Below are 17,670 nucleotides of genomic sequence, written 5' to 3' on the forward strand. Positions count from 1 at the left end.
TTATTTTTATTATATCAAACTTCAAGACCATCAATATAACTCTTTTATATAATATAAAATTAGTAATCATAATTAATTATACATAATATTATTTTAATAATACAAATATTTCAACAAACATGATTAGCTTGATAATCTATATGAAAAAATTATTCATATAACTTCTAAAAAGTAAAACCAATATCTTTAATTTTTAATATATCACATTCGTCTATATGAAATATAAATTTTGATATATTTAAAATTTTGAAGAACAAATAGAAAAAAAAAACATTTTTAATATCATTGTAAATTAAATTCAAATTTCAATAGCAAGATTTACTTTAGTTGGTTTGGTCATGAGAGGTTGCATGAAGCGATTGGGTGGCACTTAGTTAGGTGGGAGATCAAAGTTGTAGAATTGATTGACCTTTTCTTTGAAGGTTTGGTTTTTAGCCTGAATGGTGGTGTTATCGACTTCCAATGTTGTGACTTTGTCCGAGTGTTGTTGCGTTAGGGCGGTGAGGGCTTTGAGCTTAGCTGCGAGGTTTGGGGAGGCATTGTCTCTAGTTTCAGCCATGATGTGATTCCTTGTGGAGTAGAGTGTCGACGGAAGGATGATTACCAAAGGCCCCACTGTGGGTGTCAAACTGTAGACGATAAAATCTACAATTACGGGAAGGTTCTGATCTTCTAAGGTTGAAGTCACTGACAATCTGTTGCACCTGCACAAAGAAGCAAAGTGAAGCTTACGGAAAACACCAGGTGGTGTCTGCCATGGGCAGTCCGACACTCAAGTCAACAAGACTGAAAGAGGCTATTTAATGACGGTAAGGGAATGAAAAGGTTAGCGAAAGTTTAGTCGGAGACTAGAACTATGGCGAAAGTGTATAGTTCTTAGGAGCAAGAACTTGAGAGCTAATAGGTGGTATTGAGTAGTCGAAACTGAATGCTTTATGAGAGGGCATGCCTTTGTTTATATAGTAGTCATAAGATTTTCAAATCCTAGTAGTATTCTAAGTCCATAATGGAAGAGGTTTAGTTAATAGGAAAATCTTTGATTCACTTTCCTTTGTAGGAGTAGGAGTCCTATTCAATATAAGATTCAGGATCTTATATGAATTAGGATGTAATTAATTAGGATAGTGGTGAAATAGGAAGTAGATGTCCTAAGGTTGAAGTAGAATTCTAAACCCTTTATAGTTGTTATGGGCTAATGGGCTCAAGCCCACATAGACTAACAATGAGGCCTAATTGGGATAAAGCCTTAATGATTGGGTAATCCAATTCGTGAGTAGCCTGGTTGGTATAATGGGCTGGCCCATTATGCGAATTATATCGTAGGCCTAACCAGAATTGGGCCATGGCTTTGGATCACATAGTAGACATTTCGTATTTGGGCCTGCTTAGGCCCAAGGTATTTTTTGGCCCATACACCTATAAAATATAAGAAAATCAAATAAAACTAAGAAAACTAATATTTGAAGAAGTTCAACACATATATCTAAATATTATATATTAATCTTATTTAGGAACTGTTTTATTGGTTCACGGTATTTCCTCCTTGAAGGTTTGTTTTCTAGAAAAATGATTTAATAATTTAATGACACTTATTGTTGACTTTTACTTAAACCTATTCTAAAATAGAAAAATATTAAAATTATATTTTTTATTGTCTATTTAACACACGTACAAAAACAAACAACTAAAAAAAATGCTAGGCTCTGCTTGTTTTATTGTTTGGAGTAGTATTTTTTAAAAAGTTGAGTTGGATTGTTATTACGAGATAGAATTTGAAAATTAACAAAAAAAACCCTTAGGTTTGTTAATTTAGCTAAACACCGGTAATAATAAAATTTTATAAATTGACAAAAAAAAAACCCTCACCCACCCACATTTGCCAGATACCAGGCACCATCGTCGGAATCTGGTGGAGATTTGGCGTTATGACATATAACTGACCAGATCTGGCCGATCGTGTGCCGATATGGCCTTTTCCGACCAAATTCACCACAGATATGGTCATTGTTGATTTGTTAAAATTAATCAAGCACTAGTTACTCTTAACCCTATTGTTGTTAACTAAACTTAATAATATTTTAATTAAACTAAAATTTGCTTGTTCAAGAAAAAAAAATTATGTCTTCAACAAAAGTGAGGGCGAAACGGTGTTTCCACAAAAAAATAAAATACACATTATTATGAGTTTTGGACATATATAATGAACTCAAAAATCACAATTTCCAAATTACCAATTATACCCTTAGTGAAATAATAAATGTGATATTACTAATTTATCGCGCCAAGCTATGATAAACTTGAGAGTCTAGATCAAGTCTAGCATTTATTTTAAGAGTCTAATTAAAGAACAATAGACCATGCTAGATCTTCAAAATTTTGTTGTATTGTAAAAACTAAAGTCTGCATTTAGTTAATTGTATTTCGTTTTTGTTTTTTTATTTTTTTTTATTTATCTTTATTTGTTAAACATGAGAGATGTTTGAGGAAAAGATTTTGGAAAATCGTTTTTACGAAGGGGAGAGAGAGCAATCAGATTCATCATTTGATAAGGTAATGACCTTAGCCAAGAAAAACCATATTTCTTTTCTTTTTATTTNCTTTTTCACTTAAGGACCAAGCCCTAGCAAGCCAAAACGCGTCGTTTTATTTTTACAACTGATGCAGGTTTCGCCACGGCAAGAAAGTTCGGGCCAATTTTGAGCATGATAGAGTCTGAATCTGGAAACGTGTTAAACATATGAGGTTTAGCCCTTTAAATTATCTTTCTATTCGTTCAGCAGTAAGCACAATCTGAGATCTACAGCTCAAGTTATCTCAGAAATACTGAAGCACGTCCAAAGACGTTTTTCTTCAGTTCCCAGTGTACTTTTCACGACTTCAAGCCAAGGTGCCACCCTTGTCCAATCAGAATTAGGAAACACCCAAAACATGAAAGTTGTAGCTCTTCTTCTTATCTTTCCAAATCTTCTAAATTCAGGTCATTCCGAGTTTCCAACCTCAAGTTACACAATTTACGCTCAAAGCTGTCATTTATGCTCAAAATCATCGTTTAGGCCTGCAAAGACAAATTAATAGAATTAGGTAGCAATTATGGTCCAAATTGATAGCTTCTAAAATCAGGTCATTATGAGTTTCCAAGCTCAAGTTACGCAATTTATGCTCAAAACTATTATTTATGCTCAAAATCATCGTTTAGGCCTGCAAAGACAAATTAATAGAATTAGGTAGCAATTATGGTCCAAATTGTATGAAAATTATCCTAAATCCTATCAAAATTCAATGCAAAATCACAGTGTAGAATATGATTATCATGCATATATGATAGTCGTGGCTATGTATATCGCATGCGGTGAAAACGGTTTGGGCGAGCTAACCGCGCTAGAGCTTGGTTGCTCGTACATCCTGAAGAAGAGTAAGGACAAGGATTCCTTCTACCTCTCGAAATGACATACAATCAAAGCAGGAATACATAGCTACCCTAGAAATGTTGGGGCGTATGAGACAAGGTTTTCCTTATTTCGATATGATGGCATTTGCCAATTTAAGGAGCCAAGTAGGTTCTCGTTTCTTTGAGCTCACGAATTTCCTCTTAATCTTTGCTAATGAGCTTTTTGTTTCTTCGTAGTTAACAAGACGACTAGGTTATCAACTCTCGAGGACCCTGACAGAATCACTGCTTTCGGCTTTTTGCCCGAAGAGAGTCGCGACGTGAGACTGCTAGTGACAACCGCGAACTTGTGGAAATACAGTTTCTTCAATCCCGAAGCGACCTTAGAGACCATACCGAGTAAGCACCATAACCTTGGCCTGTTTTTCTTTATCCTGCATGCAACGAACTGTTTTGCTAACGATGTTTGCATGCAGTGACCATGCCTCCTAAAGTGCCCAGATCACCGCGACCAAAACAGTTCACCTTCCCCTGAGTAAGCGTCACCGGACCCACTGGAGAGGCTCTTAGCAGTCCCCCCATCGGAGGGACAGTGGCAAGTGTTCCGGTCTGATCTGCAGGCGTTCCCCAGCTTTTGGCTGTTCGCCCGAAGCACAAGACTATGGCCCAAAAGTCCAAGAAGCGAAAGCAACTTCGGGCTGAGGAGTCAGAGTCCGAGCCGAAGGGCCTGGGCATTCAGCCCGAGAGGTCACAGCCTTACCAAGCATTCCGCTCGGGAGGGCCTTCTGGGGTGCGATCGGCATCTCCATTGCCCAGAGGGTTCGCGGTCAAGGCAAAGGGAGGATGCAGGTCCCGGAAGGAGGTCGGGCTAGACTCCATAGGGCAACTTCTGGATCATTTGTAGCTAGTGGTTTTCACCCTATTGGAGTGCGGGCTCACGGAGGCATTCGAGTAGTTCTTGGCCTCCAACCCCATGGACCTAATGTCCACATCCTTCCAACACCTAAGCCAGGTAAAACGAGCTGCCCTCAGCATGGACTTTACATTTGCTTTTTTCAGTAGAACGGAAACTAACTCTTAACTCTCTTCGTTATGTAGGCCCTGCTCTCCATGCCTTTGTCCATACAGAAAGCTCAGTTGAGGGGCTGGTCGAGATAAGAGAAGAGAACACACGGCTTTAAATGGGACTTAGAAGCCGCTCAATCAGAGAAAGACTTATCCACCGTTCAGGTGAATCAGTACCTGTCCGAAAGGAATGCTACTCTTCGCACGGTGGACAATCAGAAGGCTGAGCTAGAGAAGCGAGGTAAGGAAGTAAAGGAGCTCCAAAGAACAGTGGCCAGACTCACCAAGGAGGATGGCGAGAAAGAAAATGAGCTACAAACGAACTCTGAGCTGGCCTTGCGAGTAGAGTGGGAAAGGGCGGAGCTGTGGGAGACCACCAAAAAGCAGAGTGGGCGCTTGAGGCCGAACTCCAATTCACCCAAGGCCAAGTCACTTCACTAACTGTAGAGATGTAGCAGTAAGAATTAGAGATTGAGAGGAGGGCTGTCAAGTTGACAATCTAGTCTATCTATACCCTTCAACTGTAGAACCCTAGGATGGATTTGACCAACCTCCCTAAAGAGTACCAGGATGCCCTCAGCTCTATGGTGCGGGCCGAGGATGAGGAAGCGGCTATGGGACTTGACCCGAAAGAGAAGCACCCGGAGGATGTCCCAGAGGAGCCCACACCTAGGCAGGTGATTGGTGACCAACCTGAAGATGTTGAGGTCGCATTCTAATGATAATATAGGCAGAGATGCTCAACATTCCAAGCTCGCGGTACTTCAGAACTGTTCAGCTTTTTGAGGTGATAAGTCCTCGGTCTTATCACTTTGGCGATATGGTACGAGCCTTCCCAATTTGGCCCCAAGACTCCCACGCTTGGTTCTCTTGTACCGAGAAGAACTTCCTTCAAGATGAGGTCGCCGACCTGGAAGTCTCTTCTTCTAACCTTATAGTCGAAGAACCTTTTCGTGCGCTGCTGATAGGCTGCTATTCTTAGCTGAGTCTTGCAGTGATGTTCTTTAACTAAATCCAGACTTGCATGTATGAGCACTTCATTGTCTGCTTCGCTGAACATGTCTCTCCGAAGCGAACCCGTTCCTACCTCCACAGGGATCATTACTTCGCAACTATATGCTAGCAAGAAGGGTGTTTCTGAGGTAGAGGTTCTCGGAGTTGTCTTGTATGCCCATAGCACTTCTGGGAGGTTGTCGGCCTAATTTCCCTTGGCTGCGCCAAGTTTGGCCTTCAGAGTGTGCTTGATGGTTTTATTGACAGCTTCAACCTGACCATTTACTTTCGGTCTTGTGACTGAGGCAAATTTCTTATGGATACCTAGCAAGTCGCAAAACTACTTGAATTTCTCGTTATCGAACTGCTTTCCATTATCAGAGATAAGAGTATGAGGAATCCAATAGCGGCACACAATGTTCTTGAAGACGAAATCCTTAAGCTTTTTGGTGGTAATCGCGGCCAAAGGCTTCTCTTCGACCTACTTGGTGAAGTAGTCCATCGCAACCATCATATACTTGACTCCCCCTTTACCAGCTGACATGGGTCCAATGAGATTGATTCTCCACATGGAGAATGGCTAGGGGCTGGACATGGTTATCAGTTGGTGGGAAGGAGCTCACGGTATGTTCACGAACTGTTGGCACTTGTCACACTTTTTAACAAAGTTATAGGTGTCTTCTTGAATGAGGGGCCAGTAATACCCTTGACGAACAACTTTGTTGGCAAGGGATCGTGCGGCCATATGATTACCATAGATTCCTTCATGTATCTCCCTCATGATATAGTCTGTTTCTTCATCAGTTACATATCAGAGAAGAGGGGCGCTAAACCCTCGCTTGTACAGTTGATCTCTTATAAGTGTGTAACGAGTAGTTCTGGTTCGCAGGGTTCTTGCCTCGACCTTGTCGTTGGGCAAGGTCCCATCTCTGAGATATTGAATGATAGGGGTCATCCATCGTTGGACTGACTCGGTCACATTCAAGGCCTGTTCGGGCGAGCTGATACTGGGGGCCTCTATGAATGGAACAGGAATGCTCTCTGGCGCATCCGAGTCCAGCGATGAGACTACCTTTGCCAAGGCATCCATGAGAAAATTGCTGTCTCTAGGGATCTGCGTGATCGTGAAGTGCTTAAATGGCTCGAGTGCGACCTTAGCTTTCTTTAAATAGCCGATCATGTTTTCTTCCTTGACCTGATACTCCCTCAAAATCTGGTTGACAACTAGCATGGAGTCGCTGTGGATGCTAATCATGGTTGATCCCATTTCTCTTGCCAACTGTAATCCAGAGAGCAGAGCTTCATACTCGGCCTCATTGTTGGTTGCTTTGAACCCAAAATGGAGAATGCCATGAATGCGAGTCTCTTCTAGACTTAAGAGGAGAAGGCTTGCCCCGACCCTTTTCCTGTTGGATGACCCATCGACATAGAGGCTCCAGGTCGATAGGTTCCAAACAATTTCCTGGGTGACCTCGTTGGCTTATTGCTCAGATTCCTTCATTGGATGACATGAGAATTCCGAGATGAAATCAGCAACAGCCCACCCTTTGATGGTTGCTTTCGGTCTGTGTTGTAGATCAAACTGACTTAGTTCCATGACCCACTTGAGCAATTTACCCGATGCCTCTGGCTTCTAGAGGACTTGCCTGAGCGGGTAGTTAGTCAATACATTAATTGTGTGGGCATGGAAGTAAGGTCGCAACTTTCTGGAGGCGATCAGTAGGGCATAAGCCAATCGCTCCATTTCTAGATACCATATCTCAGCATCCAGCAGATGCTTGCTCGCATAGTATACTGGCCATTGAACCCTAGTCTCTTCCCGAACTAAAGCTGCACTGATTGTGTACTGAGAGATGGACAGATATAGGAGGAGAATTTCTTGCGGGAAAGGTTTGGACAGAAGAAGTGGCTTTCCAAGGTGCTCTTTAATGCTCTGGAATGCCTGTTCGCATTCGGGAGTCCACTCAAACTTCTTATTGGCCCGAAGTATATTGAAGAATGGCAAGCAGCGATCTGTTGCCCTCGATATGAAGCGACTGAGTGTCGCCATTCACCCATTGAGACTTTGAACCCATTTTCAGTTGGTCGGGCTTTTCATGCTGAGGAGAGCTTGGATTTTTTCGGGGTTGATCTCCATTCCCCTCTGGTTAACCACGTACCCAAGAAATTTTCCTAAGGAGACTCCGAATGAACATTTGAGAGGATTGAGTTTCATTCTGTACTTCCAGAGTATGTCGAACATCTCAGCGAGATGTGCTATGTGATCAGAAGAGACATGCGACTTGACCAGCATGTCATCAACATAGACCTCTATTGATTTCCCGATCTGTTCGAAAAACATTTGGTTAACTAGTCGCTGGTAAGTTGCTCCAGCATTTTTTAGGCCGAAGGGCATAACCTTGTAGCAATACAGCCCCTGATCTGTAACAAAGGAGGTATGCTCTTCGTCTGGTATGTACATCAGAATCTGATTGTATCCTGAGTAGGTGACCATAAAACTCAACAGCTTGTGCCCAGAGGTGGCATCAATGAGTTGGTCAATCCTTGGCAGGGGAAAGCTGTCTTTAGGACATGCTTTGTTGAGGTCGGTGAAGTCAACGCACATCTGTCATTTACCATTGGGCTTCTTTACCAAAACCGAGTTGGCAACCCAGCTCGGGTAGAGCGCCTCCCAAATGGATCCATTTTGAGGGAGATCATTTACTTCGACCTTCAAGGCAGCATATCGCTCCGGATTCATTGCTCTTCTCTTTTGGCGGACCGGCCTGGCCTCACTATTGACGTTCAAGGCATGGAAAATGATATTCAGGCTGATCCCAACCATGTCGGCATGCGTCCATGCGAACACGTCGATGTTTACTCTGAGGAAGCAGGTCAGGTCGTTGGCGAGCTGGGGGTTGAGATTGCTTCCAATCCTCAACACTCAACTCAACTCGCTCTGGCCGACTGACACTTTAGATAAATCCTCAACCAGCCCACTGGAAGGGCATTCTTGGATACGAGGAACCAAGTTATCCTCCGTTGGACCAGGCTGTGGTTTGATCCGACTGATCGCCATTGCCTGTTCGGGAATGCCATGTGGAGTGCCTTTTCCCCTGCACGCCATCTGCACTGCCCTTACATAGTAGTCGTGAGACGCACGCTGAGATCTGCTTATTTCCCCTATCCCCGCGGGGTGGGGAACTTCATCTTGAGATGGTAAATCGAAGTGACTGCTTTGAAGTTTCTTAGTAGAGGTTGCCCTAGGATGCCATTGAAAGCGAACGGATAGTCCGCTACTAAGAAATCAATTGGTCACCTCGTCAAAGTCACCCAATGTGATCGGGAGTGAGATCATCCCTTTAGGGATCAGATGATCCCTGGTGAAACCATATAGCGGGATGGAGGCGGGCTTCAGATCGGCCTCAACCAACTTCATTCTTTCGAAAGCTCACTGGAACAGGATGTTCACAACGCTTCCGTTATCCACTAACATTCTGTGGACGTCGCAACGCCCTATCTGGGGCGTGATGACGAGAGCATCGTCATGGGGATGATGCAATTGGACTACATCTTTTTCAGAGAATGTGATTTCCTCCTCCCTACGAACCTTTGACGGTCACAGCATCGTGTTCATTACACGGATGGGGTCGTGATGGGCTACGCGAGCATACCTCTCTTGGGCACCTCGCGAATTCCCTCCGAGGTGTGGTCCCCCAAAGATTATCCCTACGCTGCAGATACCCTTGCAACCATGACGCTTCTTACCCGGTTCTTCCTGATTTTCTCCCGCATAGGAGCAGAGTCATCAACATACTCTTTGAACTGCCTCTGCTTAATGAGGTCTTCAATCGATTGCTTAAGGGCCCAACACTCATCAGTGAGATGCCCGTTATCCCTATGATAGCGATAGTACTTCTTACTGTTTTTGGCTGAAGAGGGATTTTTCATAGGCTTAGGCTCCCTAAGCAGGCCGACCTCTTCTGACTTATTAAGAATAGCAGAGACCGATGCATTCAGAGGAGTGTACTGACTCTTGTCGCAATCGCAACGAGGAACTGGGGTGTAAGATTTCTTGGGCTTATACTGCTACTTTTTTCCTTTTCGCTGATCGTCATTAGCCCATTTGCGATCAGCCCTCCTATTCTCCCCTCGACTAGGCATACTACCCGAAGGACCGGGGTCGTGGAGGTTGAGCGTCGCCACAGAGTTTTAAATGCGGAGGTATTTTTTCGTAAGGCTATAAAAGCGGGTGAGGGAAATATCGTCCCCAGATTGAAGCTCTTTCCACAGGTCTGTCTGTGGAAGAACTCCTGCGATGATGAGAGTCCAAACGGACTCTTCGCGAGTGTGAGCTACCTTATAGAGCTCCCGGTGGAACCTGTCGATATAAGATTGGAGGGATTCATCCCTCTCTTGCCTTATGTTGCTGAGGTAGTCAAAGGCACTGAGAACTTCCTGTTCGCTTGGAAGTGTCTCAGCAATGTTGAGCTCATCTGAGGCCACGAACTGACTGATCCTGCTGGGAGCGACCTAAACCATCGCTTGGCATGTGAAGTAAGAGTTACTGCCAAGCAACGGCTTTTTGCCAAGTCAGTGACTTGGTGGAGTTCCATGAGGTCGTTGAACTCGTACAAATGATCATGCGGATCAGAATTTCCATCGAATGCTCACATATCAGGCATTCTGAATCTGGATAGGAGAGGCGTGGCTAACACAGTTAGAGAAAAGGGAGACGCCTCTATGACCTGCCCTTGCTCATCTGTTAGGAAACAGTCCATATACGCAGCGAAAAACAAAAATCATAATACAAGGATCGTTCCCATGAGCCAAGATCAAAGGTATAATTTTACAGTTTATATCAAAGTAGAAATCTGCAGAAAAATTATTCTTGAGTTTAGAAACCATACACACGTTTGGAGGCTCCTCCAACTTTGTCTTTGAACGTTTTGCTACCGACCCAAGTGTAGGATCGAACCGACGTGGTCCACACAAAGACAATCACAAAGAACTAAGGAGGGATTTGCTAGATCCTCCTTAGCCTTAAGAATCAAAGAAGAAATGAAGAGAAATTGATTTTAGGCAAAAATCAATTCTGGCGTGAGAGAGTGAAATGAGGGGCTGTGTGTTTTCTTTTCAATGAAAAATGAGTGTAATGAAAAACTCTTGCATTTTGCAAAGAAACCTTTTCTTTTATAGTGATGTTTTTAATTGCCCTATTCCCATATGGAATAGGCTTGGGCTCCAACCCAAACACCCCATGTTTCCAAACACTCCCAATTAGATATTTATTTTAATTCATCATTATCTTCAATTAAAATCAATTAATATATATATTTAATATATATATTAACATTTAACAATAATGATTATTTAATTAAATATATGCGAACACATATTTAAACGTAATTTCACTTATTTAATTTTTCTAATAAATTAAATAAAGGCTACGACCTCAGCAAATTTAATTGCACTGTGAAATTACCAAAATACCCTTTCGCCTTAAAAGACGAAAACGCCCTTCTTTCTTCTTGCATCTTAAATTGTCTTCTATGTGTGTGACCCTTAGGCTCCTCATCATATCGGCAGTGTATAGTATTGCGATTAACACCAATTAATCGTCTCACTAATACACAGACCAAGATTGGCCCCTAGCAAGGCATCATGGCCACCCGATAGATTCGGATTCAGCAAAGTAGCTACCTGTCAACGATATGGTTACCGTGCAATTCGATCCTTTCATCATACGTTATCTCGACGAGACGAAGGCATAGAAATAGTGTCAACCTTCGGTTACTCTCGATATTATATATTCAGTTTCTGGACCAATGACCTGTATTATAATCTGGATAGAGCAACAACTCAATCCCACTGTGGCCATAGTTTTAGTGTCATTGCCATATACTGAATTGCAACGTGAGATAACTTCTCCCATACCCGGGAGTGATGAATCCTCTGTCTATCTACCATAGTCTTGATACACTCCTTGATGTAGCCAATCACCACCGTATTGACAGCTCTGAAAAGAACTACGTTAGGCTAGTGTCAAACTACACCAATCGGTGCATAAGGTACTCCGATGATCTCAAGTCTAAGGATCACATGCACCACCATTCGTTAGAGGATTTTTAACATAGACATTGGGGTTACCATCCATATGGAATCCTTTGGTGGGTCAGTCCAGTGAACTTGCTGCGGTGTATTTGCCTACAACAACCACCCATGTGCTGCACCAGGTTGTCACCAAACAACCTTGACAAGTGAGATCAGTCACTACCTTTCGACAGGGTCGTTCAACACTATGATAGCTTTACCATATTATCTGTGCCCTTACTTCAAAATTCAACACTATGATAGCTTTACCGTATTATCTGTGCCCTTACTTCAAAATAATATTGGGGTTGCGGATGTTTCTAGAATAGCCACCATGTATGTTCATAGGGTTCTCACTATCAAGATTTGAAACACTTGATACCCTCGTCACGGTTCCACCATTCTAAGGACATATATCAATACATATTACTATAATAATGATTTACACGATATAGAATAAAATGCCTTTTTATTAATTAATGAACATTGTTACAAAGAGTCAATTCTACAATATTTGATTGGCTTTATGGCATCTACTCTAACATCATCTCGCTGAGCCTTTAACTGATCCAAGGCTCACTGTAGTTCCTCAATTTGAGGCAGCGGAGCCATTTGGGGATTGCTTTCCGCAACGCGGGTTTGACCCTCACGGTTGAGGTTGAGGAAAGATCGTAGGTCGGATTGCTCCTCGCCTTGACCGATAATCCTGGCCGATCTTGACACACGCTGGTTAGAGTCGTGTGATGGCACTGAATGGTCTAGGGAACCTTCCTAACCTTCGCGGTGGTGCAAACAGACCCACCGACGGTGGGAACTTCCTGCGCGACAACGATCGAAGTCGTCATTTTGGCGATAATGAGAATCTCCCCGCCGTACACTTTTGTGGGAGTGCTCGTGCGATGTGGCACGGGATGGCTCGGGCCGCGACATGTCACCGAGCCTTTGCGCCATAGGTATTCTACCTAAGGCGCGGTCGGTGTTCGCTAGTCCCTCGGAGCCTCTAGGCCTACTATGGGCCATTTGCTTTCCCTTTCTTTGATGCGCTGTAGTGCGCGTGGCATGGGCTATTGCACTTTTCCGCGCTTTCATGTGACTTGTAGGCGTTTTTGGTAGTGGCACTGCCTCATTTGATTCGGGTGGCACGACTCGATCCAATCGGTCCAGCCTTTGGCTGACTGTTTGGAGAGTATTGTTAAACCTCTCTAGGTAGCTCATGACGGTTGGGTCAAGCCGTGAGCTTGAAGGGATATCCCCCACGAGATTTTGTGGGACTGAGGGTATTTTGGGGGAAGTGTCCTCTTGTACCTGGGGCATCTCTTCATCACCATGATTGGTTCGCTCAGATTCAAATCGGTGAGCCATTTACTGTAGTGGGACCGATTAGTCAGAGATTCTCCTGATGAAGACAAGTACTAAATGAGGCCCTCTTTCTAGCGTCGAACTGTTGATGCTTGATTTTGACACCAACTAATCGCACGTGGGAAATGCTGAGTTGACTTAGAAGACACACGTGTATATGGGGATATTGGGTTGAATAAGAGATGAAGAACAATGTTTAAAGTGGTTTGGATGCTTAAACAAGCGAATCCTACGTCCACTGATATTGTACTAATATATGAGACCAGGTCGCGTTCAACGAGCTGATTTATAGCTTGGAGAATACAAGTGAATACACAAGAGAGAGAGAGAATGTATGCTATTTCAGAGAAAAATTAGCTAATCCCACGAACAGGAGAGAAGCCCTCTATTTATAGTGGGATGAATTGAGGTAATGATTATAAATCTGTGAGTGGGTCAGGTTGTCGTCCAAATTCTTCTTTGTGTCCCGTTGCTCACCTGCTCGAGTGATTTCCTCGACCTCTGCAAGGATTGGATATGTGGACCTTTTCTACATGTCCAATACCACTGCACTGGCAGGAGCATGCTGCTCACATCAGCATGCGACGTGGCTTCATCTGCATGGCTGCAGAGCCTACTTAAGCTCTGACCACCCACGCTGATAAGGCTTAGCGTCAGCTCTATCTTTTCAGGCATAACAGAAGTAAACGAAAGCAATATACTATGAAACTTAAGGGTTATTTCTAAAATTTATCAAAACATTCGTCTCTTAATCTTAAAATGCATTTGCAATTGCATTTTGCATTGTCCTCAGTTACCTTAAAGAAACCCTAACAAAAAAAAAAAAAAAAAAAAAAAATTCGATTCATGGCTTTTAGAGCAACATTTTGTTCGTCTTCATTCTCTCAAACCCCATCTCTGAAACTTAATGTTTCATGTTTATTAAATCCTTTGTAGAACCTCACAACTTCAAGATCCAAAAAGGAAGTTTTGTGTTCTTTCAAAAAACCCCTTGAACGATCCTTACTTGCTAAATTCCTTGAAGAAAATGGTCGATCAGGTAACTTCACATTCAATGAAGCCCTTTACTTTTTTGATTACATGATTCATTCACAACCCATTTCTCCAATGTCATCATTCAACAAATTGTTTGGTTATGAAGTGATTTATAAGGTGTTGAATTCAATTGGGTTGTCTCCAGACCTTATGATTTTGAACATTTTGATTAATTGCATGTGTAATATCAAAAGGGTTTTGGATGGTTTTGCTATTTTTGGGGGATTTTGAAGAAGGGTTTCAGCCTTGATGCTGTGACTTTTACTTGTTTGATTAAAGGTCTATGTGTAGAGAAAAGGATTATGGAGTCAAGGGAGTTGTTTAAGAAAATGGTTGCTGTTGATAGTAGGCCCGATGTGATCACTTATACCACTCTCATTCATGGTTTGTGTTGTGTGGGTGATTGGGAGGAGGGTAAAAGATTATTTATATTGATGATGGATCAAGGTGTGCGGCCTTCCGTGGTGACTTTTGGTGTGGTCATACATGAATGTTGCAAGAAAGGGAATTTGGACGAAACAAATAGGTTTATGGAATTGATGATTCAAAGAGGTGTTGATCCCGACATTTGTACTTATGACATTTTAAAGAATGGTTATTGCTTGGTAGATAGAATTGGTGATGCAAGGGAGTTGTTTGATTCTATAACTAGAAAGGGGTATAAACCCAATGTTGTTTGCTATAATACTTTAATCAATTGGTATTGCAAGAATAAAGAAGTCAACAAAGCTCTTAGTCTTTATCGAGAGATGATTTCAGAAGGAATTAGGCTTGATGTGATTATGTAAAACACCTTGTTAACTGGCTTTTTTCTTAAAGCTAAGGCAAAAGATGCACAGAATTTAGTTGGTGAGATGCAATTTAACAGTGTTTTTCCTGATTCCTGGACATATAACATTTTTATTGATGGACTTTGCAAGAATGGATGTGGTTTGCAAGCAGTGGATATGTTTAATACTCTAGTAAAGTTTTCAGTTAGCATTGAAGGTTTGAATTCCCTCATTGATGGATCATGTAAAACAGGGAGATTCGAAACTGCTTGGGACCTATTTCAGAATTTTTCTCTTCATGGATACCTGGTGCCAAACGTTGTAACATATAACATTTTGATCAATGGGTTGTGTAAAAATGGACAACTAGAAATGGCAAATGAGTTGTTGTCATATATGGAGGGAAAAGGTTGTGCTCCAGATTTAGTCACATTTAATACGCTTATCTTTGTTTCCTAAAAAATAGTGAGATACCAACAGTTGTCGAACTCCTTCATAAGATGGCAGACAGAAATGTTAGACCGAATAAACATACAATGTCCTTAGTAATGCACTTACTAACGAAAGACAAAAATATCGTGAATGTTTGAACCTGCTTCCTTCATTTCTTGTCCAAAAGCCAATTTGAAGTTTTCATGATAAAAATTTATTGAGTGGTTCACTTTTTCAGAGCAGTATCCTTATCAGGAGAGCATTATTTGACAACATTGAAATATGAAACTGCAAAAGCTTCAGCTAGCTGCGGAAAGGCTCTGTCTTTGTTACTGTACGAAGAATGCAGTTGATATGACAACATTGCTGTCAAGAGAAATATGTTCTGTCGTCACGCATTCAGTTGTTGTAACGATGATCCATGAAGATCTGGTTGATATGGGATTCAAACTGTCAGTGGAATCTATGAAGCAGCATGGTCTAAAAATGGACATGCGTAAGATCCCCTTTATCTTATATAACGGTGTTACCTTTGTAAACCTTGAAGGACAAGGTCTAGTGCTAGCCATTTGCCATAAATAGGCTGTTAACTATGCTATAAGTCTGTTTTTTAGATCTAAATCAGTTTGAAATGTTTATAGATTTCATTGCATCATTGGTTTTGTCAATTGATTAAAATTTATTGCAAACATAAATTGGTGGATGTGCCGAATAGCCATTTACTTGCAGATTCTTGGTGGTGAAAATTGTTGGACAAAACTCCGGTAGTAATAATGTCTAATAGATAGTATTTTTGCTCTTCAGGTTACTGCCTTTAGGATATATTCTTCCGATTCCAATAGTAAACTATCCATTTTGCATAATTTACACTGATAATTATCTGCTCCAAAACTATTTATTCTTGATTCACTAACATATTGCTGTTTTCTTCGTAGTTACTCTTACCAAACTCCAGAAGCTTGGACTACAGATCATGGTTTAAGAGTACTATGTTACATGCGTCTGATGGCCATATGGGCAATGCAATGGGCTCTAAGAAGGCTGAAACCTTCTAAAAATAATGAGATGAAACTAGAAGTGATTGAAGAATCTCTGTATAGATATCATGTCGGGTTATGTGAAGTTGCTTGCCTTCTAAAGGTACTAGATGATAAAGTGCGTAAAAGTCTTTTACAGTCATTGTTTGATTACACTTTCTAGAAAAAGTTTCTATAATTGATTGGTTCCTGTAATTTATTACTGTCATCAAATTTTGTGTACAGTAAAAGATTCATTAGAGAGAAAACAGAAATATTGGTGCATACTGTAGTGGGTGTAAGAAAACTATTTTGAAATGTTATGTAAATTATATTATTCTACTTTTTAGTTTTCCAATTCTTGTGAGATATTGAATATGGAACTATTATAAAATTTTGCAAAACAGATAGATGAAACTCTTTTTAAAATCATTATAAATTGATTCCAAAATTCATTTCTTTAAATCTATAAAATTTATCAAAAAAGATTATGCATTTGATCGCTCGTATAAATGGGTTGGCTTGTATTGCATTTTGGTTAACTAGAACTTCTTTCATTCTAGCTTAGGTAAGAAAAAACTCAAACTTGATGGCCAAAGCCTCATGTGGCGACACATTCCCATGGGTCGATACATTAAAATCCACCCAAGCATTTGACATCGACTATGCCTTTTTTAATATTCGCATCTTACGGAGGATGTGGTAATCATGTAATATTGTAGATGCTTTTTTTCGTTATGTATAACAAATAGCACTCCAAGCTAAAATTCCCTCTTCCATGGCATGATTTTTCTGTCAGTGATTGGGACTCCTTGACTTTGATCTTTGGAAGAGTAAACAAAAACTGAGTGTGCTTCCAAAAATATATTGGAAAGAAATAACAAACCTTGTTTATGGTGTCTTTTTGATTTTATCACTATTTTTTATGGTCTTCAGAGTGTTTTTTGTAATATTTCTATGGTATCTCAATCTCTCTGGCCTGTTGCACTTCCTCTCAAACTAGAAGGTTGAGTCCTTGTGACACAGAAAAAGGAAAAGAAAATAACATATCACCCATCAACATATTAAGCTAAAATAACCCTAAACTTGAATTTCTCATCTCTTATTAATCAGCTTTTCTAGGGAATCATAAATGTTTCTACGCTTTTGTAATTTGGTTCAATGTTTCATCGTGCCTGGTGGAGCTGTAGGCTTCAAAACCATATCTAATTATGCCCCAGTTTAGAAACACTAAGTAGAACAAACAGACACAGAACTTTCTGATGTTTTGTACCTTGGACTTGGTGAATGAAACAAAACCTAGAGGAACTCACTCTTCCTGTAACATTATTTCCATGGTGAAGGGCAATGTTATTTCAACTCCAGCTATAAATGGGACTATTCTTCAAGGGTTTACCCGAAAAAAGCATCATCGAAATTAAAAAATAAAAAATAAAAAAAAGTTACAGGTGTAGTTACAATGAGTATTCTCCATTCCAATCATTCTTGTTTTATGCACAAGTATAAATTAATCAAATGGTTCATTGTAAAAGAAAGCATT

General features: G+C 41.1%; 1 protein-coding gene across 1 annotated transcript; it reads left to right on the forward strand.

Moving 5' to 3' along the window:
* The first annotated feature begins 4,989 nt into the window (after positions 1–4,989).
* LOC116109194 (pentatricopeptide repeat-containing protein At1g12775, mitochondrial-like) lies at positions 4,990–16,314 on the forward strand. Its single transcript, XM_031395428.1, has 5 exons — positions 4,990–5,130; positions 13,814–13,916; positions 14,192–14,696; positions 15,353–15,448; positions 16,050–16,314. Exons 1-5 carry the CDS (start codon positions 4,990–4,992, stop codon positions 16,312–16,314), a joined length of 1,110 nt encoding a protein of 369 aa, XP_031251288.1.
* The last annotated feature ends 1,356 nt before the right edge of the window (positions 16,315–17,670 follow it).

This window comes from Pistacia vera, unplaced genomic scaffold (assembly GCF_008641045.1).
Source record: "Pistacia vera cultivar Batoury unplaced genomic scaffold, PisVer_v2 Contig575, whole genome shotgun sequence".
Taxonomy (NCBI): domain Eukaryota; kingdom Viridiplantae; phylum Streptophyta; class Magnoliopsida; order Sapindales; family Anacardiaceae; genus Pistacia; species Pistacia vera.